At 35.3% G+C, this 14438-nt stretch overlaps 1 protein-coding gene across 1 annotated transcript in view; it reads right to left on the minus strand.

Annotated features, from left to right (window-relative positions):
* The window catches only part of LOC145673292 (uncharacterized), a gene marked incomplete in the record, with an annotated part of 76083 nt that overhangs the window by 55071 nt on the left and 6574 nt on the right, over positions 1-14438 (minus strand). The window contains 1 exon segment of the mRNA XM_081742862.1: positions 3009-3069. Within this exon segment, the coding sequence (XP_081598988.1) occupies positions 3009-3015 (7 nt within the window).

Raw genomic sequence — 14438 nt, forward strand, 5'->3', positions numbered from 1 at the left:
AAGTATGTAAGTTATTTCACATCTCAAAACTTTCGTAGTGACCCTCGTATTATAGGCTGATATCGAGTATAAGTAACTCGAATAAGGCATATCGTATACTAAGAAATAAAATTATGGAGTTTCCCAAAGCCTAGAAAGAGTTAATCTTTCTTACTTCTAAAGGTCTGCCAGTAGTTCCACTGAAGTATGCATATTGAATAAACAGTTGGATCTAGTTTTGCATATGGAAAATGTATCTGGATAAATGTATAGTCTTGACAATTCTGTTGTTAAACGGACACCTGCACTTTTTAATATTTTGTTCTCATGAAATTGAAATAAGTGTATCAAACTCACTTTAGCAATATCTATCTATCTATTTAGCGGCTGAAGGAGGTCCCGGAGGGCATTCCATCATATGACCAGTAAAATAGTGATTTGTGGTCCGCGAGCGCCATTTTTAGAACACCCGATATATATATGGTTAGTCATTAAATGTTCATATGTTGATTATATATAAAATAGTTTACAGAAATAGAAGGTTATTTGGTAACTGTGATTTCCTTGATGCCAGCCAGATTTTCATCCAGCTACACTCTGCAATTGAATAAAGGACTGTTCATGACAATCGTATAATCATGACTTTCTTAAGTTACTTACAAGAAAGGACGTTCACTCTTGTGGAGAATAAAGAGTTCAATGTTTAACATGAAGAAAGAAAATTCATTATCCCTCGTTTCTTAAGTTTTTTTTTCTTTCTTACAAAATGGAGAGATACGATATCACTATACGAGATCACGGACGGATACCGCATTTGAGCACATATAGGCCGAACTCTTTTCCTACCTTTTGGCTTGAAAAATCATGGTGCGGCCTATAATCGAGATTTTTCCCCTCAGATCATAAATTGTCAGTTTCAAAATGACTTGTAGACATATTATTTTGCAGCTTTCAATTTGAATCATTTCAGTTGTAACGGCATATCCACATTTCCTGTTTCAAACCTCAAAATCAAGCAAATCTTTTTACACATCTGGATATTTGCACTTTTGCCCTCGAAATGAACACCGACTTTTCAAAATATTTAAGAGTTTCTCTTCATTTGCACACCACCAACGAAATTTTACGCATCAACACCAAATCTGCGTCCAGCTTTCCACTTTCCGTGTTCCTTTGCATAGCTGATAACTTGAAGTTTAAATTTCCCTGTGTAACTAGTACAATCCTTTCTCATCGTCACTCACAAACCAATTGATCAACATTTCTCGAATAAATCAACTTTGAACTTCCTTACACTGTCGCTTATATTAGTCCGTCACCAGACTTCTAAATAGGCAAAACCTGTCCTGTCGGTGATGAGTCACTCTTAGTTACGTGGGTGTTGAAAAAGCGAGGGAAAGAGGTGCAACTCCAAGTACTGTCTAATTGAACTTTCTCAAAAATTTAATAGTGTGGTCTATATTCGATATCTTTCCTCTATAAGCTCGTGTCAAAAGCTTAGGTGCGGCCTATATTCGCGCAAATACGGTATATGAAATATACTATAATGTTATGGGATATGAAGTAAGGACAAGCTAGGACACCTTTATTTTATGTGGAAATTCCACCAGTCATCAATGGAAGCCAACCAACCAGCCTTGAAGAGTTCACTGCCTGATGTTATTAACACAAGTATTCTGTTGTACGTTACTAGCTGACTTTACATCGAAAGATAAATCAACTATTGCTTTGCTGTTATTGAGGAAGTCTTTGTACTTGTAATTTGTAATAAACAGTGGTAGCGACCTTCAGAACTTTCACCTTTTAACAGTCTTACACGCGACGCTTTAATTTGCTGTGTTAGATCAATTGCTTCTCTCAATTGGTTCGACCTCATTGGCCCCTCATAGTCAGACTACTGCAAGACATTGTCCATTTCGTTCGTTTACCCACGACATGATGTTACAAGAAAGTAATGAATATAGAAGTAAGTACTTTTACTCAGGTGAGTGTCCTTTTGGTTCATTTATCTGTCAACGTTAGCAATCTCAGGAGCAAGTTTGAGAACTTTGTATTGAGTCGACGACATGTCAATGTCAGTTTTGGGTAATCGACCACGCTCAGGAAATTTTGTGGTGTCACCATCATCTCATTCTGACGTAAGAGGGACAGTCAGGTCAAAAGCAATTGAGAGAGCACGATCTTGGTCTTTGGATCTCAACCAAGACGCGAGACACACCAGAGTCTCCCTGCCTTTGGGACCGGCATTCTATGTCATGGTTGTTTGTCGAACAAGTTTTCATCATGGACTTCATCAGGACAACCCAACCTGCAAGTCACTGGAACTTCGAGGACAGCGCCTAAACATCACCTATGAGTAAGAGGGAGGAGACTGGAACTACTTCGAATTAGGGTGAGACTGTTCAAAATCAGTTGCTATTCCTTTGCTCTACCATCTATTCCTTAACGCCCTTATTGCTACCAATTATCAATGAAAAATGCATTGGTTATTTTCAAACTATTTTAACACTAAATTCATGTTCATTGCCTTGTCTAATTTTGTTCGTGGTTCTAGTCGCCTAAGATTAGTAGTGGAGTCGCTCCCATTTAGCATGTGCTTTATTGCTATAACTTTGGTATTGTTATCCCGCACCTTGTAGGTGCCTCTGGTTTCTATCCCGACAGTTAAGTGGTATCGGAACTTCCTAGTAGGATGTGAAGATATGTGTATTTGGACTCATAACGATACATTTTATTTTGGAGTTCGGGAAATTTTATTTCAAATTTCATTACAGTCAAAAGCATAATCGTTCATTTAATATTCAATCACTTTTCGTTTATTTTTTTTTCCTCCAAGTTCATTTGCTTTTCCTACTAGGAATTTTTCTTGCTTTTTGTCATTTCTTTCTTATACATGTAATTTCTCAATCAATAAAAAAGACAGATTGCTTCCCTGTCAGCATTCCTATCATCACCTCACCTTTAGTTAATCTATGAGCACGCACTTGAATGAAAGAAATTTATCATTGTTATTATCAAAAATTACTTACCAGCCATCGTACAACATATGAAATCACAAAACGAAGATCCTAATCTTCTGACTTGTTACACCTAAAAGTAAGAAAAAAGTAAAAATCAAATTTGATAAGTAGTCAAAGTTGTCTTTACGAAAAGAACAACATTATAAAAATTATTTTTTCCTGAAATGAAATTTCTAGTTTTACGTTCAACCGTTATATCCTTTAAGCTAAAGAAGACCGGATGGTGAATGAAAGTAAATAAACTATAGTTGATCACCCAAGTCTCCTCGAATAACACACACTATAAAAATTAATATTTTTGTGCACAACCAACGGTAAGTCTCCGTCCTTTTCATGTTCCAAGTTTCCAAAACAATATTGTCATAAACTAGCTTGCTGTAAACCAGAAAAGATCCAAAACTACCTTGTAGTGACCATGTAGCATAGGTTGGTACTTTTTTTAAATTACTTTCTTCCTTTATGCGCATACTTATCGTCGCTAATGGTGGTAAAAGTAATCGTTTATATGTCATGTAAGTATGGAAGTGTATTATAAATCTGTGAAAACGATTTTTGTGAGTGGGGAGTGTCGTTTGCTGACTTATTTTTAAACTGAAACCTTTTAATTATGATAAGTTAGCCAAATATAAGAATTAAACAAAAATAAATGGATTTTGGACTTCTTACTTCTTATGTATGTTTTAGGATTAACTAAATCATATCGGACTTCCGAAGGGGAACATCAAAGCAATTTAATGACCGTGTCTATAGCGACAACTCCCAGTCACGACCCATCTTCAGTTTTATTACAAAGAGGAAAAGAAAGAGTGAGAAAGAAGAGAAGGTAGGAGAAAGGAGGAAAAGAGGAAGAGGGAAAGGAGAAAAGAAGAAGGAACTAGAGAGAGGATTACCGGATAAGTATGGAAATATAGTAAAGGAACTTGAATAGTTAATAAAAATGTGATTCATACTCGAATGTTATCATTTGAGGACCGTTTCTGAAATGATCCTGAAGAGACACATCTTCCCTCACTACCCCGACCTGGATCCAGGCAACTGCACAAGTGGGAGTTGCCCTAACCCAGCCCAGGTGACGAGAAGTTTTATTTAATTGTTTGTCTATTATTTAGAAAAGTTAAATAACCTATATCCAGTATCTGAATTTTCAGAATGGAGATCGAACACATATTTGAATCAGCCAAAAAAAAAAAAATATAATAATAATAATAATAATAATAATAATAATAATAATAATAATAATAATAATAATAATAATAATAATGTATATATTTTCCGCAAATAGAAGTTTTTGAGATTTCTGAAAAGACTCTCGTCATTTGAGCTTATCCCGTTATTTTGGCTTTCCTCCCAGAGCCGATTTAAACTACTTTAGGATTAGTTATCTTTCATGACTTTCATCATACACTAATACATATAACATGCTATTACACACTTATTATATCAATATTAAATGCTACCACTTAAAAACTAAATGTCATTCATTCATGCACACGCACATACATACAGGACAGCGTATTGACACGGGTGAGAATAGTTTTAAAAGAAACCATCTAACTACAATTTGGTGAAAATTTATTACATCTACTGAGAAATTAAACACAAAATTTTATGAACATGCGATAAGTATACGTATAAATGTATCAATCCACATATGAAATTGAATAACAGCAATGTAATAGTATATATAAAATATATATATATATATTAACAGACAGATGAAAGAAAGAATATATATATATATAAAATTAACTTCTGGTAAAATATGTAAGCAAGTAAATATCGTTACATTCTACAATAGTCTGAGAAAAGAAGGAAAACTTGAGATGAGAAGTAATGTTAATGAGTCTTTATCTCATGTATAAATAAATTTAATTAATTCTACGAATAATCTCTCGTACCTTTAAACGAGCTATAATATCATACATATTCTTAAAGCACCCTTTCTGGTGTCTATGCATTTAACTTCGTTTCATTTTAAGATTCACACATGAGGTTATAATTATTAATCGTAACCGACACATATTCGGTTCGTAGAAGTACTTATTGATACATTTCTCCCATTTCTGGATTAATAGAGGAAAGTTTTGTCACTAATATCACGGTGACTAAGTTACTCATTCGATCATTCCACTTACTATCCCAATTACTAACTATCTTTCAGTGAATATCACCTTGTATTACCAGGTACACATATTTATCGTTAGCTTCACACAATGCATAAAGGAACGAGAAATTCCAAGCCCAGAAGGATTTTCGTTTGTATTCAGAACACGACTACTGAGGTGAAAACACTAGTCAAGATTGAGGATTCGTATCGGAGGGATGGAATAGAAATGTAGCTTTACAAAATGACTAACTTGAAGGTAGATTTAATAATATAGTAGGATTACGATGATCAGCCTCAATCCCATGCAACATGCAGTTAGTGTAATACAGATTATGTTAGTTGTTACATATGTTACTTAATAATATTACCAAGATTAGAGAGAATATCTAACATGCGGTGGTATTATCTAACATTGACATTATACATTTATCGGATATTCCCGAACTACGGCCACCAAGAACTGTTCAGGGTAGGTACCAAGACCCTTTACATACTGTATATTTGTTTACTCAATTCATCATTATACATTTTATTTTAATATCATACTAATATTCCACACATATTTATATCTTAATATACATATACTCAATAATCATTTAAACTTTCTAATTAATAACCCCGACAAATTAAATTTTTAGGTTGCAACGCTTCACATAAGAAAATCCGAATATATCACAAATGTAACAACTGACCGTACATAATGATAAATTTATATTCTCAAGCATTTTATTTAGACTAGTAGACATTTAATTCGCATGGCAGGCACGCAAACACAGAATATGTATAAATATATGATTCTAAAATTGCTAATATTAGTTTTGGATCCAAACTACCATGACAACATTCACATTTATGGTAACCAATGGAAACAACGGTAGAAATGACTGATAATCCAACGGAGAATTCCGAACGGATAATGATAAAAAAAAAAAGTAAAATTTAATCGTATGCTGAACTGTCACTCGCTATTGTAATGGGTCAAAGGAAAACTGTCCCTTAATATTCAACATCAACGAACACCTTCACGAATCGTGTCTCGCGACATCTCATTTAATAATTCAGGTTCAAATGATATATGTTAAACGGTTGATATATGTCAAGTTCAAAACTTGGGGAGGGGAGAAGGTTGAAAAATTAAAAAAAAATTCTTGAAGAAGAGAATAGAGAAATAGATAGGAAGAGAAAGAAAAAGCCGCGCGCCAAAAGAATAAGCTAGGACACTAAAACTACAAAGATAAGTGGTCGAATTTCGACATACAATAACAATGTACAACCAAAAATACTTTCATATGCTGAAGAAGGTGACCTACTAAAATGCGTAGCCTAAGATAAATATATCTCCAAGTGCGTGACGAGTCCGTGCCCTCAATGGGATTTTGATAAAGACAAAGGCTTTAGAGAAATCCCACTCCTCACTGTATCCGGTCAACCGCCACTGAAGACACCGGCCCTACCGGAAGGTCAGTGTGGTCTCGTAATTTAGAATTCCTAAATAATAAAAATTATCCGACCCCTCAGAAACTGAGAAGAGTTGCGAATAAAGTATGGAGACTAGACTAAAGTCAATAAAACAGAAGAAATCCTAACATGGATTTACCAAAATTTAAAAAAAAAAATAAATAAAATAAATTTTGTACTAGTAAGTTTTCTGCCAAATCTTACTAGTAGCTCCCAAATCCGCAAGGGTGCCTACCTTGAGACATCAACTAATTTCAAAACACTATATCTACCAGAAGTAGAAGAAATAAAAATTCATCGACATTGGGGATTTTGGACGCCCTGGTACGGTATAACTAGATTCTACTGCAATATTTTTTATATTATTCAACCCTATCCACTCTATCACCTCTGCGAACAGCAATGAACTTAGTTTAATCAGGTGACATGAAAAAAAATTCAGAGTTGCAGAGTAGTATCACAAATGTAAGCTGAACGCGTATATTTGAAGTGTATCTATTCTGCAAACAATTATTCTGTTCTGTGATTAACTGGAAAATATCCGGAATCATTTGCTATATAACCACTATTCGTATCGTCAGGTCGGATGATCCGGTTAGTATGTCCGTTTACTATTAAGGTCAAGCCACAAAGTGAAAATACAATCCATCATTTTCCCATGACAGACTGTCCTCACAATATTCTAGTGTAATGGTTAGTGTACAAATGTATTTATTATTCTACCTTGTAGTAAAATTTGCAACTGGGCACATATATGCATGGGTGTCCTATTATTTATTCACTCTCACTACATTATATATATAAATTTATATAATCATACAAGCTCATGCGTATTGATTAGTGTACTATAATAATTTGTTCGTTTTAATATATGATACTGTGGGTACAGTCTTGGGCGCAATTGTAGAGTATAGGCTGTCTGAAAATAAATCGACGTTATAGGATAATGAATAAATATGTGAGAAGTGATAATATTAATATCATTAATATTATCACTTCTCACTTACATATTTATTCTTTATCCTATAACGTCGATTTACACCGTGTCCGAGAATTATATATACAACTTTACGATGTTATATTTCAAGAAGTTAAAGTGATATTTACATGCGGTTTGTTGCATTCAATGCAGAAAGCCTTACAGGTTCTTTTGTCTTTTACAGGTTAGCAAACAATAAATGAAGATGTGGACACCACAAGAAAAAGCACAGTATGTTGCCTGGTACATAGAAACGAAGTCGGAGACTCAGGTGCAGCGGAATGTAAGGACCAAGTATGCACGTGATCCTCCAACCAGAGCTACAATTAAAGCTTGGTATAAACAATTCATGGAAACGGGAAGTGTTCTGCACCAGAAAGGAGCTGGAAGACCCAGTACCAGTCAGGAAGATGTGGAAAGAGTGAAACAGGCCTTTGTGCGTAGTCCAACAAAATCTGTTCGCAAAGCGGCGAGAGAATTGAATATGCCCAGGGCTACGGTTCATGATGTTCTTCATAAACGGCTGGAGCTGCACGCCTACAAGGTGCAACTCCTTCAGGCCTTATTGCCAACCGACAAACCCAGACGTACTGACTTTGCTTGTTACATGCTGAACCGCATTTGAGCACGAAAACCAGTTCCTGCCAAAGATTCGTTTCAGTGACGAGGCAACATTCCATGTGTCTGGGAAGTTGAACAGGCACAATGTTCGCATATGGGGATCCGAGAACCCTCATGTAACACGTGAGATGGAGCGCGATAGCCCTAAGGTAAATGTCTGGTGTGGGTTAATGCATAATCGCATTATTGGACCCTTCTTTTTCGCTGAAAATTCCATCACAGGTCAGGTCTAACTGGATTTGCTCCAGCTTTATGTGATTCCTCAGTTGGAGGATCTGCAACCAAAGATTCTGTTTCAACACAATGGAGCTCCGCCACACTGGTCTTTAGAAGTTCGAGAATACATGGATGAGGTGTTTCCCAATAGGTGGATTGGTCGCGACGGTCCGATAATTACTTTCACTGCCCCTGAAAGGACATATTGAAACTACTAATGGTAAGGGTCACTTTCCTGAAGGGAAAAGAACCCTTTTTGATTCTCTATTTAGCCCATAATGCGTTGGAAGCTGTGATCAACTCAGGAATAAGGGAGAGTCCCTATTCTAACTTACACTGGCATTATAGTAATAAGTTCAACCCCGAAGAAATCTACACCGACCGCCATGTCACAATTAAAAAAAAAAAATCACATTTGCTACATATACAGACAAAAGCTATATTAGGGCAGGCCTATCGCAACATAACAGGGAAATTTTGAGGATAACGGGAGCTATCAAGAGAAACGTTAGTCGTCAAACTGTTTTGAAAAAGATCACACACTACGATGAATTCTGTCCATCACTATTGATGTTTGCGAACATGGCGTCGCTTGGATTGAAGTTCATATCTCGTTGTTTATTGATAGTTTTAAAATGAAAAATCGAATATTTTTGGGACTCTATACGCTCCCAACGAATTTATTTATTAATTGAAACTGGTTTTACCTTAAACTAATGCATTTTTGTCGAAAAATCCCAATATATATCTGGAGCAAACTAGCGTGGTGTTGCTTGATGCTTTTCCAGGTAAAAAATGACAAGAAACGCGCCTTAATACTAAAGCGTCGGAAATAGTTTCAATTAGAACAAAGAGTTTTGGCGGCAGAAAATATAATATAAAGCGAATAGAAAATAAAAACTGGATGAAACCGAATTTTGGGAGAATATGGGCATCTCAGAGGAACGAAAGGAGTCTAAATTATTCTGCCAAATATCAGATTGGTGGATAATTTGAAGAATTTCTGTCCAATTACGGGCCTATGTTTTCGTATGGCATTAAAGTATATAATTTCAATACTCATCCATATGAAATGCTCATATAAGTTACAGTGTTTACAATAAAATTATGTATAAATAAAGATATTATTCCCCGAAATATAATTCCTCCTAGAATATTCCGAAGCTTCCACATTAACTTTGATCTGAATAAAGAACAACTGAATTTACTACAGGGACCGAGAATTTTGTATTAAAAATTTGCGGTACGTTCGAAAAGTATTGGATTCCTCCAAACAAAAAATTCATTACCTTGATTGTAATGACACATTACATCTGTACACGGTGGGGAGGTCCCAAGAAAAATATTATTGTAGAAGGCACTAGGATACTATTTCCACATCATACTGAAACCTGACAGCATGAAGTGCGTTAAGTCACAACTCGTTTTCCAGAAACCAGAAAACAGCAGAAACACTTCGTTAAGCACTACATACATATTGGAAATACTAGATTATATACTTGGTTAATTAAATCATCAACCCAAATGCCTAAAAAAATATCAAAGTTGGGGAATTATGCAAATTTGGCATATTTCACTGTCCAATATCTCCAATGGACCTGGATTTAAAAATCTGAAATTTTGGGAGTAGTTACTCCTTTAGCATACCATAACACACAACAAAGCACGTTTTGTGTTTTTGAGCAGAAGGGGGTCAAAGTATTAAGGAATGACGTCATACTGAGGTGTTTTGTTCACAAATTCAACTGAAAATTTGTAGTAGTGAAGTAAAATTAAGTATGATGAATAGCTAGTCCAGTTAAGGTTCTCAACCTCGTTTCTTTCCTCTAGTTGTGACTCACTGTCTTATCACCCATAGCAGCAGCGTGAAGAATGCCGCTATCAGCAGAAGGCGAGAAAAGTCAAAAGGCACACTTGGCAAAAAGTCCGGAAGTACTCATTGTTGTCTGTTATATCAATGATATTCAAACATGATTATGTTTGTTTTAACTGTCAACTCATGCAGGAGACTGTTGTCCTATCATTTGATCTACATTCACCAGCCAGTGAACACTCACTCACTGTAAACATTGACTGGGGAATGTAAATTTAACGAAAGGACAACAGTCTCCTGCATGAGTTGACAGTTAAAACATCAACAAACAGAACTGAATATCATTAAAATAGCACACAGCAAGAGAAATGAGCGGGATTAGCAAAAACAATGTTTTTTATTTAAAAAAAAAAAAAACTTTTTTTGGTTTAAATCATTTGCTCTATGTATTTATATCACATATGAACAGATATAAGTTTGTTTCACCTTGGTGTTATTATGCAACAATTGGGTTATGCTGGAAGGAGTCACACAAGATTAAAGCTGAATCCAAACCGTTTCTCGACTTACATCCGAGAGAAATTGTCCTCCATTTGAACTCGAAGCCGGGACTAATTGGCCACAAATGCGATACGTCTGCCGACTCTCTCACGAAGGACTCCTGATAAAAAAATACGCTGAACTGATCTTAATATACTTGTTAATATAACTGCCAAGAGTCATTTCAGAAGGACAAAAAGATAAACAGTTGTACAAGTGAAACCATTATAGGGTAACACCTCCAGTAATTGACATGTTAAGGTTTGCTTCTCAAGTAAAACTTTACTGACAACTCTGTAATAATATTTATTACATAATACTCAGTTTGCAAAAAGACACGTTATCTGACAATACATTTATGTTATATGCAATTAAAAATTTTTCTTGTGTTGTCAATTATAGTATCATTAATGACATATGGCAATATCACCAGTTATTGACAGTCTTTTCTAATTAAAAAAAAGGTTAAAAGAGAGTTACCGTGGCCAATCACCATTACCATAATTGCCTTATAAAACATTAACAAACAATTCCTACAATAATAAACTTCTGTACTTATTATTACAGCAAAATATTATCTACAATAAGAAATCAGAACTTAAACTGCTACATTTTGTGTACAGACTGAAAATTTGTTTTGCATTTTCGGTAGCTAGACCCATACTGTACATTACTCCTGCTGGAAGTGTAAAAGGATTGTTGCCAATGAGCTTCAGGGCCGAAAGAAGATCAACGGTTATTATCAACAGAGCAATGAGCTTCAGTTTCCATTTTACTAGATGGAAATTGTTTATTGGTTTCTTCTCGTGGGTCTGTAATGGTTTCGTTTCTAACTTTCCCTCCACACATTGTAAATTGAGTACTTTCAGGCCATTCGACTCACTGATTTTGTCTTGAAATTGAGTCAATAATTCTGGAGATAGAAGATTCCATAACTTCTAATGAAATGCAGAACCTCTGAATGTGGTTATCTAGAGCTTATACCAGTGTTTGACATGCTGGATCTAGTGACTGACAATGCTATGTCAATTACTGGTATATTTGCAAATTTTATCACGGATTTCTTTCTTTTTTTTTTTTTATTATTAATGCTTGTACTTTCTTATGAAAGTAGGTCATGTAAGAAATCTTACACTTGATGAAAAAAAACCAGTAATTGGCATGGCATTCCAATTATTAGAAAATTATGACTTCTTTGTTCCAATGATTGACATCCCCGCTTGAACAAAGACAAATAATTATTTTCAACTACAGTTAGTAATGTGACAAATACTTTCTAGTACTGATCTGTCAATTTACAGTGATGTAACTTCAATGATGGTTACAAAAAGTAATGAATTTAATTGATAGTTTCCTTAACATTATCAGGAGCAGAATCCATAGTACACAGACACTTCCTTGCAACACCGTGTGACTCAGCAAAAATAAACAAGTAGGACAATCTATTGGGCAGAACATTATTTACCAAGGCATAGAGAAATCTGATGGCTACTAACAGACGGCAGTAAAGGAACTTCCACTTCTCCATAATCTTAACATTTTCAAAAGGTGTCAATTATTGGCGCAGTGTCAATTACTGGGGGTGTTACCCTACAGAATTACTTATGGACGATTTCAAAATACTGCACAGTACAGAAGAACTAATTTAGTCCAAGTTAGTTCACTACGACTTTTATTAGTCCAAATTAAAGAAATACAACGACTTAATTTGCATATCAGTAAGAAAAGTGAATAAAGATACGAATTATTTGAGTCCAGTTTGGTTCTGACCCATTTATGCATAAATGGATACCAAAGATACTTTTGATTTCAGTAACTGCCTCTCGTGAGGTTTATGACGCCCCTCCCAAAAAGTACGGCATTTCGATGTATTTTATCAATAGTAAACATTATTAAAACGAAACAATATTTAGGAAATTGCATAACAATAGCAACAAACTATAAAATAATCACAAAATAAACATTCATACTTATAAAAAAAAAAAAAGTTGCTTTTGTAATATAATCTCTTTGAGTAATGAATGGGGAATTTAGGTTTGAATATAATAGGAATAATATACGGGAGTGAAACGTGATAACCCACAAATGTGTGTTCATCAAGATTTTACGAACACTTTTCCTTTATTGTTTAAACTTTTCTTTTTTTTAAATCTCGTTTAATTACCTTGGTTTAAACCAGCGAACGCTGCAAATGAGTACTTACGGACATTTTTTGCATTTTGACTTTTCTCCTTTTCTGATGATAGCGGCATTCTTCACCACTGCTGCTGTGGGTGATAAGACAGACAGTCCCAACTAGATGAGAGAAACGAGGTTGAGAGCCTTAACTGGACCAGCCATTCATCCTACTTTATTTTACTTCACAACAACGAATTTCCAGTTGAATTTGAGAACAAAACACCTACTAAAGTATGACATCGTTCCATAACACTTTGACCCCCTTCTGCTCAAAAACACAAAACGCGCTTTGTTGTGTGTTATGTAATGCGAAATGAGTAATCATTCCTAAAATTTCATTTTTTTTTTTTTTTAATCCAGGCCCATTGGAGATATTGGACAGCGAAATATGCCAAATTTGCATAATTCCCCAACTTTACGATATTTTTTTTTTTTTCAGGCATTTGGGAGCAGATACAGGTCTGCAAAACAGGTTGAGCAGATACAGGTTGAGTATAAACGTATGACCCCGAACTATATGCACACAAAAATTCAGAACTCTACGTCGGTTGCTTCCTCTTCCCAAACATGTCTTCAATGTCGAAAAATGTTGCTACTGTAAGCCCTGATTTCACCCCTTTCAAGTGGTTTTAGACAAAAATGTTAAAGAGGACGAAGTTTTAACTATGCAAAAGTTGAATACGTCTAGCAATTTTTCAATTTGCTAGAACAAATACATGCTGAGATATTCAAAACAACGTAAACGCCTGAAATCGAGAAAACGCATGGTTTCGAAGTACCCTGACATAGTATAAACATTCATGAAAAAATTAGATTTTTTGGAGATGGTCGAGCGGCACATGCTTGATCAAATAGAATGGATTGACTCAAGATGGAACTATTTGGCAAAGCGGAAGAAACTACTTGGCGCAAAGTTACCGCATGGTTTTATTCTGGGAAAGTAATGAGTATTTGTATTATGAACATGGCTGTATGTACTCAGTATGTCGCAAAAGTAACGGAACTCTTTTCTTTACAGATAACCACTAGCGTCACCTATTGAAGCAAGATATCATCCGAAAGCTGCATATCTGCTCAACAAAACGAGACAAGAATCATGAGAACGATTAATGGAGTGTCAAGTTATAGCAAGAAACGTAAGTTTATCTGGTGTCAGCTCGTCACATAAACATGATGGAGCAAAGAGCTAATATTAAATTTTGTTTCAAGCTAGGTAAAACATTTACACAAAGATTGGAAGTGATGAAACAAGTGTATGGTGATGAGTGCTTATTTCGTACATGTGTGTTCGAGTGTTATGCGCGATTCCAGGATGGTCGTGAGTCCTTGGAAAACGACACAAAGCTAAGCAGACCGAAAAACAAAAATCGGGATGAGTTGGTAGAACAAGTGCGTAAAATGTTCGCCCATGATGCAAATTCGACTATGGAATGGATGGGGCGGAACTATATACAACTAAAGGCATGATTCACGAAATTTTGACAATGGATTTAAACAAAGTCTGTGCTTGATAGGTTCCGCACACAT

This window comes from Thermobia domestica, chromosome 16, assembly GCF_964235325.1.
Source record: "Thermobia domestica chromosome 16, izTheDome1.hap1.1, whole genome shotgun sequence".
NCBI lineage: Eukaryota > Metazoa > Arthropoda > Insecta > Zygentoma > Lepismatidae > Thermobia > Thermobia domestica.